The sequence below is a fragment of the Oikopleura dioica genome, chromosome 2 (assembly GCF_907165135.1).
Source record: "Oikopleura dioica chromosome 2, OKI2018_I68_1.0, whole genome shotgun sequence".
NCBI classification, from domain to species: Eukaryota; Metazoa; Chordata; class Appendicularia; order Copelata; family Oikopleuridae; genus Oikopleura; species Oikopleura dioica.
This window is the reverse complement of record NC_137292.1, coordinates 5,196,991-5,218,605: the sequence shown is the minus strand read 5'-3', so window position 1 is coordinate 5,218,605 and position 21,615 is coordinate 5,196,991. Positions and strand designations below refer to the sequence as shown.

The window sequence follows — 21,615 nt, the reverse complement described above, 5'->3', positions numbered from 1 at the left end:
AATATGAAAGACTGCTTCATTTTCCCTTTCTCGCCTCGGAAAGGCGATGACTCATCGCCGATGAGTCATCATTATCATCTTTTTTTCGACTCAAACTTACAAAGTTACGTAACAGCTTTATTAAGGGGGTGGACGTGCTAATTGTAAATTCTTGAAATTATCATAGTGACATCCTTATTTCTTCTTTTATCGAGCGAGAAATAAGGGTGTCAGAATACTTATTTCTAGGGTTTGCACTTATCGTGGGTACCCCCTTAATTTAAAGTTATTTTATCATCGTAAATTTGAGTCAAAAAGGGGCACTCTTATTTTACTCATAATAAGGGAGTCACTCTTATATTTATTTGCCCTGCAACTTTATTCTCTTGCCTTTTTGAATATGCAAAATCATAAATTTTGAATAAGAGTTATTATTTTTATTGAATTGATTCATTTCAGAATATAAATTGGTACAGGAAGATTTTTAAATATATTCACCTTGAATATATTTCATTCTGGAAGCGAGTGTAATAAAAATTTTAATCCTTGAACTACGGATTTTCTTGGAACTAGAATTTAAAATTCAAATAAGGGAAGCCCCTTTTTAGCAAAATTAATATTATTATTATTATTATTAAATAAAGGCATTACGGATAGAAAGGCACAAGAATAGATAAATAAGAAAAGAGAAATAATAAAAAAAGTTGAAATAAATTTACATTTGCAAAGAAAAAAAGGAAGATAGAAGATGAGTTTTTCAAAATTTGAAATTTCGAATTGAATAAACTGTCAGATAAAAAGTTGGAGAAAATGCTTTCGGTGGTGTCTTTTTTGTTGTTGGATTTTGGCGGTGTTTGCGACGCTGGAATTTCTTTTTTTTTTTGGGCTCCTCAGACGGGCTGAAATTTTGATTGATTGAAAAATATAAACAGGGATACCCTTAATTGTCGGTAAAATTAGGGGAAGAGTTCCTAAATTGTTCGATTTTCGAGATAATAATCAATTCAGGTGCATTTTGGACATTTCATCGACAATTTAGAGCCTTTTTTCAGAAATTAAGGTGATCACCTCTGTTATTTAGTAATTACCGTTGGAATAAGGTGATAGACGTTTTGGCCATGTCCTTCGTCCCTTGAAACTTCGAACATCTGCGCTAGAACGATCAAGATTTCACCCGTCGTCGAATCATTCACGTACTAAAAACACTATCAACCCTTTTCAATCTTCAGTCAACTCACAGTTAGCATGGCGAAGTGCTGGAGCACCACATTCATCTTATCTTTATTCGGCGAAAGTTGGAGGAGCCGCTCGATGAAGCCTTTTCCATACTCGCAGAATTCCCAATTCAGTTCAAAGAACGTCCTGCCGTTTTCTTCGAAACAAGTCGGACTCTGAAAAATAACGAAATTAAGGGGGTGTCTCCCTTAAGTTTTTTTACCTGTTCTTTCCTCATAGCTTCCTTCGAAAAGCTGTAAACTTGGGTCGTAACTTCGAGCGGTCGTTTTTGGTCGATTTGAAATTTGGCGTTGAGCTCGTACTTTTGATCCATCGTCGGGTCCAGCACGAAGTCGGCATCGGCCCAGAGTTTCAAAAGATAGAAGTTTTCCTTGTGGTTCGACTTTTCGTACAGATGGGCTAGGCTCGTTTCCCCATCCTTTTGGTTGATATTAGGAGAAAGGGAGAAGTGAGATAGTGATACCTTGGAGTTGTGAAAATCTGGGAGAATGGTTCCAATCGACAGGTCTTCTACAGAACTCGGCCGCATTGCTGATTCGGGAACGGATAGAAAGACATGCTTCTGCACCTAATAAGATATCAGAATAAGGCTCTCACCTTCAATTTAAGGTTCTTCACCAAATTTAAGGTTTTCGATCATTTTCAAACAGAAAAAAGTACCTGAGTTTCGCTACCATCATCTGAAACCGAACCAAAACTCGATTGCGTCGCTGAAATTTCAAAATCGCACATCCTCAGTTCTTTCGAATCATCTCCTTTGACTCTGTAAGTCGAAGCTGGAACGAGTCTCAAAACGTCCAATTTTTGAGCTGAATTCGCCAACGACGGCCGGGTCGAATTTCCGTTCGTTGCGGTACTTTGATTCGGGCCACTTGGCGGTCCTTTTTCCCGGTCCATTCTTCGGGCGAGAACTTGGATGTGCGAAGAAACCTGCTTTCGCGTCCGCTTCTTTCCGGTTTTGATCAAAATGTAGCGGGCGATCATTTCGTTTCGTCCGTACATTTTTCCTTCGTCCGGAAGAATGATTTTTCGGCGACCACAAGGGGGGTAGATTTCCATCGCTTCTTTGAAAGCTGTTTCGATGTCTGGAGACCACACGCCCTCGTCATCTTGGCCCATCGCATCCTGAAATGGAGAATAGTAGAGGGGTTTTTCTTTCTGGGTCCTATATTGTTGATAAAGCTGCAGAAATACAGCCCAAGATAGTCAAATCATAAATTTGATATTCTTGACGCATTTTTGACCTACGCTTAGGAACCTGAGTGTAAAAAATCGAGTTTCAGGACCCTGACTCAGGTTTTTACGCAGGTTTCTGGGCCATGCCGATGCATTATGTTGTCAAATTCATGAATCGACTATCTTGTGCTCTTTCATTGAACCTTTATCGACAAAGTTGACTGTAAATTCGATTTTTAGTTGAAATTTTCTAAGGAATTTCAGGAATTTCTAATAAAATTCCTTTGAATTCGAAGATTTCCGAAAGCGACGCTCGATAAACTGACAAGTTGACTAAAGCCTTTTCGGCTAAAATAGTCATCTCTCACCTCCGCGGCTAATTTCGCCGAATCGACGTTTTCTTTTTTCACATTTTTTTCGGAGCCATCCTCTGAGCCGTCCCCAGCGCCGCTTGTCATGTTTTCTCTTTCTTCGCTTCGCTTTGCTACTTTTTCGCTACGATCTCTTGCAGATTTCACTTCCCGGGAGCTGTTTCGAGTCGGAAAACGATAAAAGTTTCGCTAGTAGTCGCGCGGAGAGTGAAAATGCCGAGCGCGATTCTCGCGGGTGACTCATCAAAAAAGCTAATTGGGCGCTCGGTTTGAACTGAAGCCACTCAATTCTGCTCCGCTGTACTTTTCGAGCCGTAAAGGGTTTTCGGGGCTCTTTCAAACATGAGTTTTCACGATAATGACTCATTATTGATGAGTCATCATTCCGAGTTTTATTTCTAGATTTTTTTCTAGAAATTCTCGAAATTTTAAAATGATGATTCATCATTGGCGACTCATTATCGTTAAATCTCATGTTTGGAAAATCCCCGAAAATCTTTCTAAGCGAAAAGTCCTTCTAAGCGAAAAAACGTTATTTACGTCTTTTTCGAACCGGTCCGTACATGCCCCGTTCTCTTTCGTAAAATGTCATTTTTAATCCCCCAACTCATCAAGTGCTCTTTTCCTCCAGAATCTCTCTTTCTTTTCCATCATTTTCAAAAATGAGAGATCTCGCTTCGATTCTTCTTCTCCCTTCTGCTTTTGCTCAGAATGCTAGACCGATAGAACCTGCTTTTATCAAAGAAAAAGAGCCTTTTTTCCGTGACTATCGAAGTGATTTCTCGGTCGAGAAAAGGGATGAGGAGCCATGGAATTATGTTCCTGCAGGACTGGGCTCGTTAACCTGTGTATAACCCTGACTCAGGTTTGAACGCAGCTTGGCGAGCCCAATTGTAGGCGCTGCTATTGATCCTATGGACGAGAGAATCTGGAACGAGCAAAATGATCAGTCCGAATATGATATTGTCTACGATACGACCGAGTTTCCAACAACAACTGAGGAGTCAACAACGACAACAACAACGACCACAACAGGTCCTGAAATTGTCGATGACGCCTGGCTCCTCGATGAGTCCTCGGAGTCATCAATTCTAGACGGATTTGGTCTTCCTGGAGCAGTAAAAGACATGATCAAAGTATTTCGCTCTTTCCAGTTACCTATTCTATCATTTTTAAGAAAACAATGTCCAACATCTTCGACGACAGCGACGATGCTGCACTCATCATCACCGTCAATTCCGCTGTTGACGAAACCCCGCCTGTTTTCAATGGAAACATGGGCATCCCACACGATTGGATGCGCAAAAAAGTCGACGGGAACGCTTTCCCTTGGAAGAACTACGAGCATCATGGAGATTGGAATCGCCCACCGAAGGGAGGGTTTTTCCCCGGCTTCAGCCCTCAATTTCCCGTTCAAGGGGCTAAGCCTGAATGGAAGCCGGTTTATGCTCCCCATGCGAAAGAGGACTGCGAGAAGGAGAAGGACATAAAGCCGGAGGAAGAGGAAATCGAAATTCAAGCAAAAATGGAGCAAGAAGAAGCGATTCAAAAATTCAAGTACCAGCGCCGACGACATCACGTGAGTTTTCAGCGAAATTTTTGAAAATGACATCACTTTTAAGAAAATCGTTCGATGCATGATCATGGCGGCTATGTCGATCGGATTCGGATTTGGAATCTTTTTCGTGCTCGTCCGACTCTTCCGAGCCCGCCGCCGACGAAGAGCTCTTCTTATTTCTGCTGAAGTTGCTGATAAGACTGAGAAGCAGCCCCTTATCATCGCGTAAATCAACCCTTTCCATTTCTTCTTTATTTTCTTTTGCATGCTTCAATAAAATCATTTCTAGTTTCATTTTTCTGTAGAAATTTTTTCGGACAGAAAGACGCGCTATTTTTAAGGTTGGGCAAGTTATTTCACCCACTTCCTCCTTTTGAAACCCAGAACACCATACATATTTGGAATCAGTGGAGAAAATCTAGAAACTTGACGGTTTTAGTTTTTCGAAAATCACCTCCGGTTGCGATTCTAGAGCCGGAAGTAGGCGAAATTTTGGAGTAAGGGTAAAGTGTGACCTATCATATTGATGCGCAGAAGATTCTCAGTCATCTCATCATCAATTAATTAGAAAAACAGTACCAACCGCGGTTAAACTGACCGGTAAAACTATGAAAAAGCATGATTTAGCGAGAATTTTTTCAATTTTTACCGGTTGTTTACCGGCGGTTTTTGACGACGGTTGGATTCGGTTTCGATCCTCAATGACTTGACCTGTTGTAAGCTTCAATTTGATAGGTCATATGCATGCTTTTCTTATAAATTTCATGCATTTCCGGCTCTAGAATCGTAACCGGAAGTGAATTTCGAAAAACTAAAACCGTCAAGTTTCTAGATTTTCTCCACTTATTCAAAATATGTATGGTGTTCTGGGTTTCAAAAGGAGGAAGTGGGTGAAATAACTTGCCCAACCTTAAAAAAAACGCGTCAAAGTTTTCATTCAAGTTTTGGTTTCAAGAATACGGCCCAGTTTTGGGCTCCAAAAATTGACTTTACTAAAATTCAACTTAGTCAAATTACTCAACAGCGATCACCACCGTGCTACTTGATGAAAATATTAAATAAACTAAAATGTTCGAATAAATGATAGTCTTATGGTCTCTGAGATTTCGGAAATTTTCTTGATTTCAATTAGGGTTGAAATTTGTAAGAAGATGGAGGGCTCAACCTTCTTTTTTGATAAAAGTTCGAGAATACGGCCCAATTCTGGGCTCCAAAAAATACAATTCGCACACATCAGTGAAATGACTGAACTTCGTCATGTTCCTCACTTAAATTACAGTAATTCAAGTACAGTAACGAATGCGATCATTATCGTAGCTGACTCGTGAAAATTATAATAATTCATAAAAATCCGAAAAATGATTGTTTTATGGTCTTAGAAATTGACGAAAATTTTCTTGATTTCGGCTTTTCTGCTTGATTTTACAGTCTTCTTTCTCTGTGAAATTGCTATTTTAGTATTTGTCCCTGCGGCGAACTTCATAAATGGCTGAGAGGTCGGAATTCAGCTTTTTTCTTTGGCAAGATGTTCTTAATTAATCTGGCTTTCTTATCGCCCTCAAGCAGAACAATTCCAGCTGCAGGAGACTGTATATAGGCCGGGAACGGCTACTTGTGAAAATATAAAATGAAAAATCAGAAATACGTCTACAAGGCAGGTTATGGGTAAAAGCTTTGGATTATTTTTTTCGTAAAATGAACAAACATCATCAAAAATATTATTATGTAATTTTTCAGATTTGATAAAAATCTGTTTTTTTTATGATTTGAATCAACATATTATCCGTTTCATTTATACCTTATTTTTATAAAATGAAAAATCGTTATCTGCTGTTTTTAAAATACTGAAACTTCTTTCTGATGAAATAATAAATAAAAAGCCTATTTCTTACAATTTTTATTCAGAATCAAGAAGAAGAACATCAATTTTAGCCGTACATATCCATACAAGCATCCATCTCCTCCATCATTCTTAGCGATGATCCTTATTATGCCAAAAGTAACTTGATATTTTGAAAGAAGGAAATTAAGGACCACTTGCATGATATCATCATGATTCATCTGATCGCTGTAGTCGCTGTCGTAGTCCTCGTAATCCGCGTATGAGTGCCTGCTTGTATCGACCAGCGTCAAATTCATCTAAATACAGTCATGGGATGCAACTGTATTTGAAAGTAATTACCTGTTGAACAGCAGCTATTGGCACGCTTATCGCCTGCGCAAACGAGTAATTCTGCCTAAATAAGGTTTAAATCTGACAACTTTTGTTTCTTCTTCTCATTTTAGACTACAGTTGGTAGTCCAATATCATAATAAGGAGAATAAGGGGCTTTGAAATTTCATAGTGGAATGCATGTCTTACTGTGTAAAAAACCTGAGTCAGGATGCTGAACGAGCTTTCAAGCGCTTTCAGGACCCTGACTCAGGTTTTCCACGCAAGATTTCGATTCCAGGGTCCCTGAGTCAGGTTTTCCACACAGGATTTCGATTTCAGAGTCCCTGAGTCAGGCTTTCCACACAGGATTTCGATTCCAGGGTCCCTGAGTCAGGAATTTTCCACGCAGGATTTGACTCAGGGTCCGTGAGTCAGGTTTTCCACACAGAATTTCGATTTCAGAGTCCCTGAGTCAGATTTTTCACGAAGAATTTGACTCAGGGTCCCTGAATCAGGTTTGCCACGCAGGATTTCGATTCCAGAGTCCCTGAGTCAGGTTTTCCACACGGGATTTGACTCAGGGTCCGTGAGTCAGGTTTTCTACGCAGGTTTTCGATTTGAGAGTTCCTGAGTCAGGTTTTCCACGTAGGATTTGACTAAGGGTTTCTGAGTCAGGTTTTTATCACAGGATTTCGATTCCAGGGTCCCTGAGTCAGGTTTGCCACACAGGTTTCCGATTCCTTGCATAACTACTGTATTCATTCGTCTCTTTTTTTCTTACCTTTGTTTTCTGCTAAAGCATCCACCCATCATCTCATATTTTCATTTCTGGATCTCAAGAGTCGTCTGTTTTTTTTTCTCGTGTCTCTCGTTCTTTTTATAATTTGTGATCTAAAGATTAAACTTGTTTCTTTTTCAACTCTTCTCAGACTGCCGCTGCAAATGAAAAATAAATAACTGACACACAGTGCAACAAAAAAGAGGGGGAATTGAAACGCTGGGAGAAACTGTCAGAGCTTGTACATTTCATGACAGTACAATTCAGCGCTTAAAGAAGGGGGAATGAAGAAAGAGGGAGGGGGAAGGAGAATTTATAACTTTGTGGGCAATTTTTTTTTCAGGGAGACAACGACCCTTTGGGGATTAAGCAAAGCAATTATTTTAAGGGTGTAGACATCTCTAATCACAATTTGCTTTCCACAGTTTCTAAATAAGGGTTGAAAGTTTCCATAGAAAAAATAAAATAAGGGTGTCAATATATTAATTCTCGGAGAAAAATCAGCGAGAAAATCACGATTTAAGATGTCTACCTCCTTAATTTAAATAGAAAAAAAGTCGTTAAAATAAAATAAAATCTGATAAAAACGATTTTTGAGATTAAAATGAAATGAAAATGAAATTAGTTAATTAATTCAAAGCAAACATCTTTCTCGACTCATCATCAATTCTCTCAATTATTCAAAATGCCTTTTCTGATCTTTAGCAAGTAGCAGCTCATCTTCAAAGCAGCGAAAGCATACTGTCACTGATAAAAATCTCTTTGCAAGCGCTACTAGTAAGTGAGCGTGTAAGTCGTCAGGGGGAGGGTTGCTCAAGGACAGGCAGCTTTTGATTAATGAAAAATAGTCTCGAGCAAATCCGTTCTACTGGAACTTATTGACAAGTTTTTAATTGAGCCCGACCAGTTTCCATATCTCCCGGGATTTCTTCCCTTCTAGCGCACTTGGAAATGAACCAGATACTTCTTCCTTCGTTTTCTTCCACTTCAAACAATTCCATCTTCTTTCATATTTCTTCAAAAGAGCAGTTCTCTGGCTCCTGCCCTGGCAATCATAATAATCTTTTTTCCGCTCGATTTCTTCCTTCATTTTTCGCGTAGTTTCCGTTCTTCCGACTCCTCACATAATGAATCTTTTTTCGAAAGAGACGGGGATCAGATTAGCTGTCGTCAATGTCCTCCTGTTTTGTGTACTTTTGTTTACGCTTTACTACGCGGAAGAGCATAATATCATCGACCTTCTATCCGACTCCAGTCCAAACAAGTTGACTGATGAGGAACTCAGCCAAATGGTCTGGACGCCGTCGCCGCGACAAAAGACTCACTTTGGAGCAAGAAAAAGCATTCGGAACTTGAAAACTTGAGAAACATCCTTCTTTTGGTAAAAAATGAGCTGAATGTAGAACGAGGGTTAAATATATTAATTAATTATATTTTGAGCCTAATATTCATGCAATCCAATATCTCGGCGACGTTTTAAGGGAGAGGGGGTCTATGGGGGTGACCATCAGGTAAGGGCCCCTAGGGCACTCGTAAGATTTCGGTACAGTAGAAAGAGACTTTTAGCTTCTCCCTTTAACCTAACCCTTACCTGGGGCTTCGCTCTCCCCCTCCCTCCCCCCGGGACCCCCTAAAGTTAAAAACTTAGTTCCTAACCCTAACGCCTAACCTAGGGGGTAAAAGAACCCTAGGAACCACCCTAACACTAGGGTGGGGTAAGATAGCTCCCTACTACTAGAAATGGATTCTATTCGCAATAAAACGAACTTTTCCTAGGGTGAGCTAACATACGACCTTGAAGATGAAATGTGCAAGGGAAATGTGTTTTTCATCAAAAATGATTCAATCGAATCCTCGATTCACGAAACAAATGACAACCTTCTCAATGGTGAAAGTAAGACACTCGCTTGAAAAATCGCTTAGAAATGTTTTCAGTGGTTTTTGTCCACAATCCAGTAGACAAAATCGGCGACAATGAATATCTCATCCGACAGTACGACCAAAGAATGCCTGACAACGCTGGAGAACCGTTTCTTTCTTTCCCGGACGCGTCGAGGGAGTATTTTGAGGGCACGATTTTTACCGGAAAAATTGTCAAAACGAAAAACGAGCCAGTTTTTTGCTTCGAGACTTCAAAAGGTACGCTGTTTCGGTCAATCGATTTTTGATTAAAAATTTGCTTCAGATAAAAGTAAAATACTTCCTGGACAAATAATTCGATCAACACTAGCAAATCTCCGTATTTTTCATTGTGCATTTCGAAAACTTTGCCGCTCGACTTTTATGAAACCAAACCTCGACCGTTGTTTGGAGAGGTCGATGAAAACTGGAGATTTTTGGATGCAAAGATGGAAACGTATATTCGGCTTCAACAGGGCTTCAATTGCTCTTTCGGGGAGATTTTTGTTCCGAGAAATAGAAGTGATCTTCAATTTTTTCAAGAAATAGCGATTTATTATGATCAGGAAAACGCTCTCAACAACGAGCTGAGCTAGGCCTCCTGTTCAGAAAACCTGAGTCAGGGTCTCAAAATCTTTTTGCGGAATTTCAGACCCTGACTCAGGTTCTCAGCTCGGTATCCATTGAAGAAAACCTGACTCAGGGTCTCAAAATCTATTTGCGAGTTTTCAGACCCTGACTCAAGTTTTCAGCTCAGTATCCTGTGAAGAAAACCTGAGTCAGGGTCTTTAAAATCTTTTTGCGGCTTTTCAGACCCCGACTCAGGTTTTCTACACAGGTTGCGGAGCCAAGAAGTGAGAGCGAAAAAAGTATCATCTTCCGATATACCTTCCATATCATCTGAAATTTCAACGACTAGTGGATTTCAACGGCGAATTTATCGATATAAATGTAATAAAAACTGCAATTTCTCAGATCTAAAATAATTTCTTAGCCGTATGAATTCACCTCAACAGAAAAAGAAAGCATCTTTCACCGCGAAGATACTCTCATGATGAATTATAATCGAAATGAAGTACAATCAAAGCCGACCATCCGACTTATATCGCGAAACAAAGCATATACAACGAGGCCTTTTTGTGAAGATGAAGTTATTTCTTTACAAGAAAAAGAAGGTACGAATAATTTTTAAAAAAAATTTTTTTTGAAATTTTTTTTTTCAATTAAGCAAACAATACCAACGATCTTACGAGTTTCCTAAACAAGGACCTTTATGTGGGATTGACCGACAAGTGGACCGACGAGTATCAATTGTCGAAAATTCGCTATGCCGGAAGTTAAGGCTTTCAAATTTCCAAATATATAATATAATTCGGGTCTCCGGACAAAAATTATCTTTCGATCCTCAAGGGGTTTTTGGCATTTTTATGGGCTCTATCGATAGCTTAGAGGATACTGAGTAAAAATATGAAATAAAAAAGTAGGTGTATAATTTCGGAAATTGGTCAAAAAGGGATTGAAGATTCGTACTTTTTCACATTTTGGCATATTTGACCAACTTCCGAAATTATACACCTACTTTTTCATTTCATATTCTTGCTTAAAATCATCTAAGCTATCCATAGAGCGCTTAAAAATATAAAAAAAACCTTGAGGATCAAAAGTAAGCATTTTTACTACCGGAAACCCTAAATATAATATAAAAATTTGAGAGCCTTCAACAGAAAAATTGAAAACAAAACATATATGGAGGATGTTATTTTTTGCGATGAAAAAGACCGCTTCATGATCAATAGGTACTCCTATCGTGTAAGTTTTTATATCATTTTACAGCTCAAATTCTGTCGATGAAATCATCAAAAAACTTGGAGATTTTGAAGGAACACGAGAAATCTGGCTTGGAAATGAGTTTCTTGCAAGTGGAATCGAAGATCTAGATGAATACATCATGTATGCTATTCTTAGGTTTGTTCTTCGAGAAAAAAAATAAGAATTTAAACAATTCTAGCGACGGTCCAAATGACAAGCCCGCGTATAAAGCTGAATTTTTTACTTTTGGAAGGACTCATTGGATGGGCCTTCGTTTCACGAATATTGAAACAAATGAGGAGTATCCGATCTATAATTATGGTCCCACCGATGAAGCAACAAGAGAGTATTTCCTTGCCTTTCCAAACCATCGTTCTGGAGGACACTGTATACGCTCTGTGAACCGCGAGGAATTGGACAAGTGGAGCACAAGAATCTTTACCATTTGCAGGATGAATGTCTTAGTTGACAGAGATATTGAAGCTTATACTAATGCGACGTTTGTAAGTTACTTTTTTATTTAAAATTATATAATTCTGGGGAGGTGTCTAGAACCGACAAAAAAATTTCGACAAATTTTGCGTGGAAATTTTCAGCCAATCAGAAGCCTAGATTCAGCAAACCGGCCAATCAGTTGCTGAGTAGCCGCCTACGCAAATTTTGTCGAAATTTTTTTTGTCTGTTCCAGAAACCATCCCATAATTCTCACCTCCCTTCAAGGTAGAAATTGATGAAGCAATATTAAATGATGCAGCAAAAGCTCTGGACTATGGACTTTACGGTTTCTACCAGGACAAGGGTCGATATTTTTTCGAAACCATCTCAAAATTTTATGAAAAAAATGGCGATCCGAGCTTCAGAATGCCTATAAAAGTAGATGTTCCTCTGGATCAATAGATTCTTACGACACGAGCACATATCCTTTCGAAATCGAAACTGCGGAAGATTTGAAAATCCACGCTGAATTAAGGAAGAGGCTATCCACACTAAGAAACGCCATTTTTCGCCTCAACATCATAAGACATCCAAATGGCTACTTCATTCATCCAGATGGACGACTGGTTGAAATTGACGTAACTCATAAAAGAAGTTCCTCTTCATTCAATTTTTCATAGCTCTCTTTGTATACAAACTGCGATACGAACCTCTTCCGACTCAAAGATCTCCTGACTATGTCCGTTACAAAAGAACCTGACGAAGCAGCAAGGTTTTTCTTTCGACGAAGATCAAAGTACGACGATGTCAAATACTATTCTGCTTGTTTTGAGGGGCACTAGAATTGGACCCCAGAAAGTTCAAAGAGCAATACAGTAAATGTCCGAAAAAAGAGGAGTTTGTCGTTTTTTTTATTAATTTTGAAATGAACAAATTTGAAGAGTAGGAGGAGCAATTTAAGATTGCTGGTCGATCCAGTCTCGGAACATGGCGACATCGGTGTAGACGCCGGGGTAGTTGGGGTAAGCACATCCGATTCCCCAGGAGGTGGCGCCGACGATTTCGTCGTTGAGGAGGACTGGTCCGCCGGAGTCACCCTGGCAGGCGTCCTTGCCTCCCTCGCCGATGAGACCAGCGCAGAACATGCCCTAAGGATAGAGAAAAAGAAGAGGGATGGACTGCTTACGGGAAGGATGGAACCGTTGTAGTGGTTTCGGGCGTTGCAGGTGCTGTTCTCGACGATTGGGACTTCGACGCACTTGAGGGTGTCGGGCATGTTGGTGCCGATCATGGAGGTGTTGCCCCAGCCGCAGACTCGGACCTCAGTACCGTTGGCCATCCATTCAGCGTCCTGGTAAGCTGGGAGAGCGTATGGAACGACGTAGTCGTTGACGGTGAAGGAACCGCTACAACACGGAGTTAAAAGGGGGCGAGAGAGAGAGGAGTCCTTACGCGAAAGAGATAACGGCGACATCGTTGACAAGAGTGTTGGAGTTATATCCAGGATGTCGAATCCAGGTACCGGCCTTCTTCTGCTGGGAGCTCTCGTTCTGTCGGATGTTGTGAGCGCCGGCGACAGCATCGAAGGAAGCGTAGACGGTGCAGTGGCAAGCGGAGACAGCTCGGTTGGCAGCGTAGAGGGAGGCGCCGCAGAAGTGGGAGCCGAATCGCTGGAGGGAGAGGATGTAGGGCTGCGAGTGTGGGTCGGGGGTGTAGCCGCCGATGACGGTGACCTCAGTTTCGGCCGCGGAGGCGAAGGCGAGAGCTGCAGCGAAGACCTGAAAAAAACCGTTGGAAATTCTCCTGCTCTGAAATTCTCACCTTCATTCTTTCAACGAATGAAACTTTCTTCCGGCAAAATCTTCTTACAAAAAATACAGATTTCGCTTTCTCACGAAATTTTGCGTAAATTCAAACAGCTGCTGGCGCTCCCTTGCGGTTTCAAAATCCACCAGTGTTCAAGAAAGTTTATGCAATCCTAAACAAAGTTGCATATAAAAAGGACCCTTTTCACTTTGATTTCATAACTTGAAAAATATCAGACTCGATAAGAATCGGTAGAATAGCGATGAAACTTTTCTGCTTTTTGAATTTTTCCGTTTTTGGAAACAATATTGCTCCAAGACGATATGTTGATTTGGAGGGAATGATGACGACGAATGATAATTTGGAGCTGAACATGCTCTGGGGATACGGATGCCACTGCTTTACCTTCAGTAAGAACCATAAATATGACATTTGAAAGGGAAAACATGAATTTTAATCGATTAAAAGAGGCGAGACTTTAACCCTACCCTTGATAGAGGCGCAACGATTAAGCCTTTTCAATTTTCTTTGCCCTTGAAATATTTTTTTAAGATGATCGACCCTTATCAACAATGGGATCCGGCCAACCACGTGACCAGCTCGATCGCCACTGCAAGGAATACAAAGAATGCCAGCGCTGCGCAAGAGATCGATTTGGCGACGAATGTGTGCCGGAAATAATCAAGTACGAATGGAACAACTCTACCTCAATAACAAACAGAAACGTCGAAGGCGAAACGACCCGCGAATGTTCAGATGCTCCAGGGACTTGTGAGCGCGCTCTTTGTGAATGCGACAAGGAAGGGTTAAGAATTCTAGTCTTTGAAATTCAGGGCTTTAATTTGAATGGTAGCTTTTTGGAAAAAGCAAATTTATCTGGACATCTTTTCATTCGTAATAAAATAGGGTCAATGAAAATTTTTAGAAAAAATATATAATTTTTTGGTTTTTTAAGACTTATGGTTTCCGAAAATCAGAAACCCGAAAAGGCCTTCTCTTCATCTCTTTCCGAAAAAATGAAAGTTTACAACAACGAGTTCTCAATTTGGTCGCGCCGTTGGGATCGTGAACTCGAATGCGTCAAGACCGGAACTGGCCAGGGAGAGCGAAAATGCTGCGGCCTCGAAACGGGGCCCTACTTCATCTACCACGAACGACGACATCAATGCTGCGATGGAACTGTTTCTGCCCCTGGAACTTGCTAAATAAGCCTTAAATCTATTCATTTTTATTTCCTGCTGAGAAAAAACAAATAAAATAAATGAAACTCAGAAAATTTTTACCAATTTCAAGATATGCGAAACAAAATATTTTTATACAAGAGAGCTTAAACAAGATGAAAAGACGAAAAATGGGAATTGAATATAATTGGACTTTTGAGGTAACTTTTTGACTAGAAATCAAAATGCTTGGCTCGGCAGCCTGTATAAAAAGCCTGAGTCAGGATTTGAAAGACCAATTTTGCCGCTTCGCCAAATGTTTTCGCGAAGCAGTTTTTCAAATCCTGACTCAGGTTTTCTACACAGGTTGCTGAGCCAAGTCGAGAAGCAATAAATTGTTTGTCCATTTTTATAATTTTCATGATCTTTTACGAGTTTTAACTGCCCCAATTCCCTAAAAAAGCTCTGAAAGAAAGCACCCTTCGATTAAATAATGCCCAGGAAAAGCCTTGCCACGCCTATTTTTGAGCGCTAGAATTTGCCGCGCGTTCTCCACGGCGCAACCGGAGCAAACTGGCTCAGAATCTAGAACCTACGTTTTCCAGTGCCTTTTTGTATCAAAAATCCATTTGATTCAAGCTTTTTTGCTTCAATTTGGAAGAGAATTGAAATCAAGGAAGAAAGAAAACATACACAAGAAAAAGAGCTTTGAAAAAATCTCGTGGCAGGTAGAAAATTTTTAATCAGAGGGTCGACTCAAGTTAATTAATTGTCGCGTGATTGGCTCAGAAGGAGGTGGAGGGTGCTTTTCTTGGCTTTCTCTAGCTCGAAATTGGAGGCTAGATAGATTACCCTGGCCAAGAAACAAAGCGGAATCAGTTTTACTTTTGACAATTTCATAAATCGTCGAAAAAGAGAGAGCGGAAAAATCGCCAAAGGGCAAATTCTTTGGGGTTGAAATGGGTCACAAAACGGTGAGCGCTATAAAATTCACAAGTCTTAAAAGATCGAGGAATTCAGGACTCAGAAACCTGTGTTTAAACCCTGAGTCAGGGCCTAAAGGCTGAGCTTGGGAACCTGTGTTGAAAACCTGAGTTAGGGTCTTAAAAATCTTCGATGAAAACTTTAAGCCGCGAAAATCCTTTATTTTGCGGCTTTATTCGGAATAAAAAGCCGCATTGAAGATTCTCAGACCCTGACTCAGGTTTTCTACACAGGTTGCCGAGCCCAGCCTTTAGGCTCTGACACAGCCAAAATATTCGGCTCAATCAATTTTTTTGTGTAAAAATGGTCGTTTTTAAAAATCCGACTAGAATTTTTTTTCGCAAAAATAATGAAACATGGTTGACTCTTGCTCGGTGGTCTCGACAACTTTACAATTTGTGCTCAAATTGAGCTCGTTAAGTAGTTCATCCAGAGGTGACCAGTTTGAACTGGCCCTCTCTCTCTTTCTCTCTCTGACGCCCCAAAAAAGGATGGGCCCTTTCTCGACCCCTGGCTCCTTCAAAAAATTATGTCTCGAATCGAAAAACCAAAGAAATCCTTCTTCTTTTCGCCTAAACCTTAGCAGAGCTAAGAGAGAGATACTTTCCAAGAACTAAAGATTCAAAATCGTTGCACTCGAAATTGTCACGTGGAGACTCTAGAATCACGTGTTTACGAATAGATTCCGAGAAGAAGGACTTGAGTTTGGGATCAGGAACAGGTACTCTTCAGACGAAACTTTAAAACTCTTTCGGAATGAGTGACCATTATTGCTGAAATGTAAAAAAAAAACTCGGAATGAAATCCCGGCTTTCCGACAAAATGAGCTTTTCCTCGTTGTCTTCCTGTCTTCGCATATATTGGCATTATTCTGCTAAAAAAAATCGGAAAAACCGAGTTTTTCCAGCTTTTCCGAAGGTATTTAGCAACATAAAGCAAATAAGCTTCCGCAAAAAAGGGAGACAACGAGGAAAAGCTCATTTTGTTGGAAAGCCGGGATTTGCCCAAAATCGACTTACGCGCGACTCGCGCGGCGCGAGCGCCACCATCACGAACTTTTTATGGGACTTTTAAAGGTCGTAAATTTCTGATTTAAAATTACCCTTGGGTATTTTCTTCTGAATATTCGAGTCTATTTTCAAGTTAAAAATTATATAATCCCTTTTTTGACCAGAAGGCAAAAATGCCAACCATCTGGAACCTTCAAAATTACGTAACTACAAGCAACTTTCAACCTACAGTTCTTTCAAAAACTAGTTTGGTCCAGTTCCTCTCGAAATCGCGGAGAATCTTCCCTTTGTCGAAGAAAATCCCGGATTTTGATTGGCCGGCGCGGCAAAGAATTCCCATTGTTGCACCAGGAATCTCACTAATTGCGAGAAACAACGAGGAGAAACCAAGTTTTTGACAATTTTATTTGAATGGTCGGACTTTTGACTACTGTCAAGGAAGTTTTTGGAAGAAAAGAGGAACAACTAACGAATAATAATTTTAATCAAAATGACGAACTCACAAAGGTACTCTTTTTACTTAAATTCTGGGGCCATTTTCAATAAGGAATAGAAATTCCAAATCCTTACCTCCCATGTATTTATGATCGTTGGAAAGAGCGTAAAAAGTTACGTCAGAAAAAAATATTTCTAGAGGCTGAGTCATCACAAATGACGTCATTGCGGCTGGTTTAAGTTCCAAAAGCCCAAAGGTTGGGTCCCCTCTCATTTTTTTTCCACAAATGGAAAATTTGAGTTAAATACAGGAAAATGATCGCCTTGACCTACTCTAGGTGAAGAGCTATATTTTTCGGAAAAAATTTTGAAAAAATCGAAGAAAAATTTTTTTTTCTAGAGTTGGATCTTTCACATATAGCTCTTCACCTAGAATAGGTTAAGGCGATCATTTTGATATATTGAACTCAAATTTTCCATTTCTAGAAAAAAAATGAGAGGGGACCCAACGTTTGGGACTTTTGGAACTTCAACCAGCCGCCATGACGTCATTAATGATGACTCAGCCCCTAAAACTATTTTTTTCTGACGTAACTTTTTACGCTCTTTCTAACGAGCACAAAAACATGGGGGGTTAGGATTTGGGATTTCTATTCCTTATTGAAATTGGCCAGGGCTAGGTTTCCTGTGTAGAAAGCCTGACTCAGGGTCTGATTTCTGACTCAGGGTCTAATTCCTGACTCAGGGTTTGAATCCTGACTCAGGGTCCGAATCCTGACTCAGGTTATCAATTCTTTTTTTCCTGAATCGTAAAAAATCGTCCCTATTTGAACCTTTTTTGGGGTTGAAAATTTTCGCCACGCCCTAATTTTAGCGCCTTGTTTTCAGAACACGGTCGTTAATCTTATTATTTTTCCCATTTGGCATGTTTTTGGAGTCGCAAATTTGTTTTTATTGCTTGTTGATGAATTGGTGATCGTGTCCGATCAATATTCATTTGTGGTCGTTGCACGAAAGTCAGAAGGGATGACAGTAACACGGAAGAGAAGGTTGAGCTTTCTTTTTACTGTTTTCTTATGGTTAGTTTTGACTGTGTATTGACTTGAGATCTGAGCTCTGGGCTTCGCAACCTGTTCTGAAAACCTGAGTCAGGGTCTGAAGAGCCAAATTCGCATATTTTCCTTTTCTTCAATTTTCAAGAAGCGGCTTTTCCAAAATTTGAAAATTGAAGAAAAAAGGAAAGAATGCGAAGCCGCTTCGCGTCCTCATTTTTAGAAAAGCCGCTATGCGGCTTTTCATTTTGGCTCTTCAGACTCTGACTTAGGTTTTCGAAACGGGTTGCCGAGCCCGCTAGAAATCAGTAAAGAAATTATGATGTGAATATTACGAAAAACGAAAATCTTCTCGAATTTATTAATTACATAATGTTAAAAGAATTTTCTGTGCTTGAGATGGAACTCTCTCTTTGTTTATTCACTAGTCTGTGAGGCCATTTTCATCATGTATTTCGAAAAAGTCTGAGTTTCCTCAAATTCTGGATGAGTATCACTTATTGATCTGGAGCTTTGTCAAGTCCAGACAAAGCACTTCACGTGATTCGCGATTCGCGAGTTTTGCGTCCTCAGAGACGCAACTAGGCGTAGTCTTTCTTTCGAGAAGAGTAGTAGCTCATGTGCCGCAAAACCCACAGTTTGTAGCATGTGTTTGGTCTGGGTCAACAAAAAACGCAGAAGGAAGCCGATCTTTTTCTGAAAAAACACGTCTGAGATAGACTCACTCTACCAGGGTAAATCCGAGATAGAGAAAAAGAGATCTTTTTGGAGAGAAACTCTCTGAAAAATAAAAGTTTTATAAAGCAAAAATGGCTCCTAAAGGCCACGATAATGTAAGATATAAAATGAAAGACAAAATACTGCATGCTTAATTTTTTAATATTTTATATATCATTTTCTAACTGACAAATTTTCGCAGAATTTCGACTGTTCGTAAAGTAAGACACCAGCTTAAAATCGAGAAGCCGTCTGCGGATTCGAGTAGGAAAGAATTTAAGCCGCGCAAAGCGCGGCTTTTTCACCTTCTCCGCTCGAAATCGCGGCTTCTCGATTTTCAGCTGAAGTCTTACTTTACGAGCAGCCGAAACTCAGTAAAAATTTGTCAGTCAGAAAACGATTTTTTCATAGACAGAAACGTCTTTAATCTTGAAGCAGTGATTTATGGTCCCAAATCCTTGCATGTGGATCGTTTACCACCATGAAAGCGCAAATCTGCCCCTCCTATTTTCGAGCAGCATAAGATTTCGATAATCTTTCGTTTGCACGTGATTATGTCATCCTAGAACTCGATTCTTAGGTCGACCCAACCCTTAAAAAAGGGTACCCTAATTCAATATTTTTATTTTTAATCAACAGTGAAGTTTAATACTATTTTAGGAAGAAATGCTCCAGCGGAATGCCAGCAAAGTACGGCAGGTTGCGTCCGCCGCCCGCTCAAAGGTAAGATTCCACATTTTTGGGCGCTTTGCCGACGATGGGTTAAGGTTTTAACCATCGACTCAATGAATGAGCGAGTCAAAGCTGTGCAGTACGCCGTTCGAGGGCCAATCGTCATCCGCGCTGGCGAGATCGAAAATCAACTCAAGGCTGGTTCCACTGAGGTAGGGATCGTTTCTCGAATTCCAGCGACAATCATTCCTTTCAGTTTCCTTTCGATGAAGTTATCAAGTGCAATATTGGCGATGCGCACGCCATGCAGCAGAAACCAATCACTTACCTCCGGCAGGTAGTCACTGGAACTTGCTACCCCGATCTTATGGACGGAGAAAATAATAATGGCGTCATTCCCAAAGATGCTTCCGAGCAAGGTAAAGGTTTCTGTTGTTTTTATCGCTAAATCCTTTCTGCAGCAAGGCGAATTCTCGGAAGCTGCGGCGGAGGCTCAGTCGGTGCATATTCCAACTCAGCTGGAGTTCCAGTCATTCGCGAAGACGTCGCGAAATACATCGAAAAACGCGACGGAATCGGCAACGTCGACCCTGAAAACATCGTCCTTTCTACCGGCGCTTCTGGCTCAATCACGACGCTTTTGAAGATGCTTGTCAATGGACCACAAGATGGAATTATGATTCCGATTCCTCAATATCCACTTTACTCCGCCTGCCTCGCCGAGTTTAATGCAACTGTTGTTCCGTATTATTTAAACGAAGAGACGAACTGGTCTCTTGATCTTGAAGAGCTTGAGCGGTAAGCCGCCACTCTTCTTCCTACTCTACTCCTTTTCTAGAGCTTACAGCGAGTCTGATGTGAAGCCCAAAGCCATCTGTATCATCAATCCCGGCAACCCAACTGGCCAAGTCGCCTCCTATGAAAATATCAAAAAAGTCCTCAACTTTGCCTACTCCCGCGGCTTGTTCGTCCTCGCCGATGAAGTCTACCAGGTAAATATCAACCTTTGGGCTCCTCCCTTTTACCCCTGTTTAGGATAATGTGTACGCGGAAGGAGCAAAGTTCCATTCATTCCGAAAAGTTCTCTTGGAAATGGGCGAACCGTACGCTTCCGAAGTTGAATTGGCTTCTTTCCACTCTACTTCAAAGGGTTACATGGGTGAATGTGGCTTCAGATCTGGATACATGGAGATTTTGAACATGGACCCTGATGTCAAAGCTCAACTTGTCAAGGTAGTGTCTCAATTGTCTCCCATTTTCTTGACTATTTCTAGCTTATTTCTTCCCGCCTCTGCCCTCCAGTACCTGGCCAGGCTGCCATGGACGTCGTCGTCAACCCTCCAGTTCCGGGCGACGACTCCTACGAGCTGTACATCCAAGAAAGAACAAAAGTCCTCGCCGATTTGAAATACAAAGCCAAACTTGTTGCCGATACTTTTAACGCTATTGAAGGAATTAGCTGCCAACCTGTACAGGTCAGTAAACTTCATCTCCTTCTGTTCAGCATTTTGACGGTTCTTTAGGGCGCCATGTATGCTTTCCCAAATATCAAACTTCCAGAAAAGTTCATCAAAGAAGCAGGCCAAAAGGGTCTTGTCCCAGACGCGTACTACTGTACGCTTTTGCTTGAGCAGACTGGCATTTGCGTCGTTGCGGGCTCTGGTTTCCGACAAAAGGTAAAGTAACTGGTCTAAGAAACAGACAGGAAACAGGTCTACCTGCTCTAACCCTCAGTCAGGGTCCCTGACTGTTAGTTTTCTGTCTACTGGACACTGTTTTGTGGTCGGAAACCTGACTCAGGATTGGAAGGAGCTTGAAGGGAAAGCCAAACAGCCCTTTCAAACCCTGACTCAGGTTTCTACACATGTTTTGGAGCCAAGAGAGCCCTTTTTGGCAGAAATTTAACTTTCATTTGACCCTTCCTTCTATAATTTTTAATCCCTCTTTTCAGGCCGGAAGCTGGCATTTCCGAACGACAATTCTGCCGCCAAAGGAGAAGATGGAAAAGTTCGCGAAGCTGTTCACCGAGTTCCACCTCGGAATCCTCGCCAAGTACGAGTGATTTGTCGAAACGCCGCTTCTCCCCATTTTTAAAGATTCTTCTTCTGTTCTGAAATGATTCAAAAAGCTTCATCAATCTCAAATCAGCAAATAATTATAAAGAAAGATATTTTTCAAAAAAGAAAGCAACCTGTTTGTCAACTCTATTTTGTCGATCTCTGATTTTTGCTCATGAAGGCGCTAGAACATACCAAAACCAGTAGTAAATTTAGCGAACTTGAACTAGCTCAACTTTCAATTTTGTAAAATTGTGAAATGATGATTGTCTGCATTTTTTCTGTGACTGATTCCCAAACCTGCATCTATCCAATTTAAATACAGT

At 40.6% G+C, this 21,615-nt stretch overlaps 6 protein-coding genes and 2 long non-coding RNA genes across 12 annotated transcripts; 5 read left to right on the top strand and 3 right to left on the bottom strand.

Annotated features, from left to right (window-relative positions):
* Nucleotides 1–501: 501 nt before the first annotated feature.
* On the bottom strand, nucleotides 502–2,966 carry LOC145696351 (protein scalloped-like). The gene is made up of 7 exons (XM_081773372.1): nucleotides 2,760–2,966; nucleotides 1,876–2,340; nucleotides 1,679–1,783; nucleotides 1,418–1,633; nucleotides 1,218–1,370; nucleotides 1,068–1,175; nucleotides 502–878 (listed from the first exon to the last, which is right to left on the bottom strand). Exons 1-7 carry the CDS (start codon nucleotides 2,847–2,849, stop codon nucleotides 870–872), a joined length of 1,146 nt encoding a protein of 381 aa, XP_081629498.1. The 5' UTR covers nucleotides 2,850–2,966; the 3' UTR covers nucleotides 502–869.
* Nucleotides 2,967–3,660: 694 nt separating this feature from the next.
* On the top strand, nucleotides 3,661–4,614 carry LOC145697440 (uncharacterized). The gene is made up of 3 exons (XM_081774647.1): nucleotides 3,661–3,898; nucleotides 3,940–4,341; nucleotides 4,385–4,614. The coding sequence occupies exons 1-3, from the start codon at nucleotides 3,677–3,679 to the stop codon at nucleotides 4,547–4,549; spliced, it is 789 nt and encodes a 262-aa protein (XP_081630773.1). The 5' UTR covers nucleotides 3,661–3,676; the 3' UTR covers nucleotides 4,550–4,614.
* Nucleotides 4,615–5,955: 1,341 nt separating this feature from the next.
* LOC145697859 (uncharacterized) lies at nucleotides 5,956–8,066 on the bottom strand. The gene is made up of 4 exons (XR_014133902.1): nucleotides 7,257–8,066; nucleotides 6,503–6,557; nucleotides 6,259–6,459; nucleotides 5,956–5,967 (listed from the first exon to the last, which is right to left on the bottom strand). It is a non-coding gene; the product is annotated as an uncharacterized LOC145697859 (long non-coding RNA).
* A 298-nt stretch (nucleotides 8,067–8,364) lies between these two features.
* LOC145699770 (uncharacterized) lies at nucleotides 8,365–9,712 on the top strand. Its single transcript, XM_081777032.1, has 4 exons — nucleotides 8,365–8,634; nucleotides 9,030–9,147; nucleotides 9,189–9,392; nucleotides 9,439–9,712. Exons 2-4 carry the CDS (start codon nucleotides 9,060–9,062, stop codon nucleotides 9,699–9,701), a joined length of 555 nt encoding a protein of 184 aa, XP_081633158.1. The 5' UTR covers nucleotides 8,365–8,634; nucleotides 9,030–9,059; the 3' UTR covers nucleotides 9,702–9,712.
* Nucleotides 9,713–10,861: 1,149 nt separating this feature from the next.
* LOC145697857 (uncharacterized) lies at nucleotides 10,862–11,142 on the top strand. The gene is made up of 2 exons (XR_014133901.1): nucleotides 10,862–10,948; nucleotides 10,986–11,142. It is a non-coding gene; the product is annotated as an uncharacterized LOC145697857 (long non-coding RNA).
* Nucleotides 11,143–12,280: 1,138 nt separating this feature from the next.
* LOC145697856 (trypsin-3-like) lies at nucleotides 12,281–13,421 on the bottom strand. The gene is made up of 4 exons (XM_081775065.1): nucleotides 13,411–13,421; nucleotides 12,849–13,199; nucleotides 12,583–12,802; nucleotides 12,281–12,544 (listed from the first exon to the last, which is right to left on the bottom strand). The coding sequence occupies exons 1-4, from the start codon at nucleotides 13,419–13,421 to the stop codon at nucleotides 12,353–12,355; spliced, it is 774 nt and encodes a 257-aa protein (XP_081631191.1). The 3' UTR covers nucleotides 12,281–12,352.
* A 21-nt stretch (nucleotides 13,422–13,442) lies between these two features.
* LOC145697855 (uncharacterized) lies at nucleotides 13,443–14,407 on the top strand. The gene is made up of 3 exons (XM_081775064.1): nucleotides 13,443–13,612; nucleotides 13,755–14,007; nucleotides 14,158–14,407. Exons 1-3 carry the CDS (start codon nucleotides 13,465–13,467, stop codon nucleotides 14,405–14,407), a joined length of 651 nt encoding a protein of 216 aa, XP_081631190.1. The 5' UTR covers nucleotides 13,443–13,464.
* Nucleotides 14,408–15,266: 859 nt separating this feature from the next.
* Nucleotides 15,267–21,589, top strand: LOC145700382 (alanine aminotransferase 2-like). 5 transcript variants are annotated; one of them, XM_081777639.1, is made up of 10 exons: nucleotides 15,267–15,336; nucleotides 19,221–19,283; nucleotides 19,328–19,444; nucleotides 19,489–19,651; nucleotides 19,694–20,030; nucleotides 20,071–20,224; nucleotides 20,268–20,465; nucleotides 20,507–20,707; nucleotides 20,756–20,908; nucleotides 21,184–21,587. In XM_081777639.1, exons 1-10 carry the CDS (start codon nucleotides 15,322–15,324, stop codon nucleotides 21,292–21,294), a joined length of 1,512 nt encoding a protein of 503 aa, XP_081633765.1. In that variant the 5' UTR covers nucleotides 15,267–15,321; the 3' UTR covers nucleotides 21,295–21,587. The 5 variants fall into 5 exon arrangements, with proteins under 5 accessions (XP_081633765.1, XP_081633767.1, XP_081633763.1 ...); XM_081777641.1 differs by lacking the exon at nucleotides 15,267–15,336 and adding an exon at nucleotides 16,011–16,067; XM_081777637.1 differs by lacking the exon at nucleotides 15,267–15,336 and adding an exon at nucleotides 16,714–16,863 and having other exon boundaries at nucleotides 21,184–21,589.
* Nucleotides 21,590–21,615: the final 26 nt, after the last annotated feature.

Bases quoted from the DNA above. Each gene is read 5' to 3' on its own strand.
- LOC145696351 (XM_081773372.1), bottom strand. From the start codon at position 2,849: ATGACAAGCGGCGCTGGGGACGGCTCAGAGGATGGCTCCGAAAAAAAT. The intron at 1,371-1,417 runs GTAAAAAAACTT...GTTATTTTTCAG, and splicing joins AAGCTATGAGGAAAGAACAG to AGTCCGACTTGTTTCGAAGA. The intron at 1,176-1,217 runs GTGAGTTGACTG...TAGTGTTTTTAG, and splicing joins AGCACTTCGCCATGCTAACT to TACGTGAATGATTCGACGAC.
- LOC145700382 (XM_081777637.1), top strand. From the start codon at position 16,768: ATGGTCGGACTTTTGACTACTGTCAAGGAAGTTTTTGGAAGAAAAGAG. The intron at 19,284-19,327 runs GTAAGATTCCAC...CGATGGGTTAAG, and splicing joins CGTCCGCCGCCCGCTCAAAG to GTTTTAACCATCGACTCAAT. The intron at 20,225-20,267 runs GTAAATATCAAC...ACCCCTGTTTAG, and splicing joins TCGCCGATGAAGTCTACCAG to GATAATGTGTACGCGGAAGG.
- LOC145697855 (XM_081775064.1), top strand. From the start codon at position 13,465: ATGAAACTTTTCTGCTTTTTGAATTTTTCCGTTTTTGGAAACAATATT. The intron at 13,613-13,754 runs GTAAGAACCATA...TATTTTTTTAAG, and splicing joins ATGCCACTGCTTTACCTTCA to ATGATCGACCCTTATCAACA. The intron at 14,008-14,157 runs GTTAAGAATTCT...TGGTTTTTTAAG, and splicing joins TGTGAATGCGACAAGGAAGG to ACTTATGGTTTCCGAAAATC.
- LOC145697440 (XM_081774647.1), top strand. From the start codon at position 3,677: ATGGACGAGAGAATCTGGAACGAGCAAAATGATCAGTCCGAATATGAT. The intron at 3,899-3,939 runs GTATTTCGCTCT...ATCATTTTTAAG, and splicing joins CAGTAAAAGACATGATCAAA to AAAACAATGTCCAACATCTT. The intron at 4,342-4,384 runs GTGAGTTTTCAG...ATCACTTTTAAG, and splicing joins ACCAGCGCCGACGACATCAC to AAAATCGTTCGATGCATGAT.
- LOC145699770 (XM_081777032.1), top strand. From the start codon at position 9,060: ATGTGCAAGGGAAATGTGTTTTTCATCAAAAATGATTCAATCGAATCC. The intron at 9,148-9,188 runs GTAAGACACTCG...AAATGTTTTCAG, and splicing joins CAACCTTCTCAATGGTGAAA to TGGTTTTTGTCCACAATCCA. The intron at 9,393-9,438 runs GTACGCTGTTTC...AATTTGCTTCAG, and splicing joins TTGCTTCGAGACTTCAAAAG to ATAAAAGTAAAATACTTCCT.
- LOC145697856 (XM_081775065.1), bottom strand. The intron at 12,803-12,848 runs GTAAGGACTCCT...TCCGTGTTGTAG, and splicing joins GTCGCCGTTATCTCTTTCGC to CGGTTCCTTCACCGTCAACG. The intron at 12,545-12,582 runs GTAAGCAGTCCA...CTCTATCCTTAG, and splicing joins ACAACGGTTCCATCCTTCCC to GGCATGTTCTGCGCTGGTCT.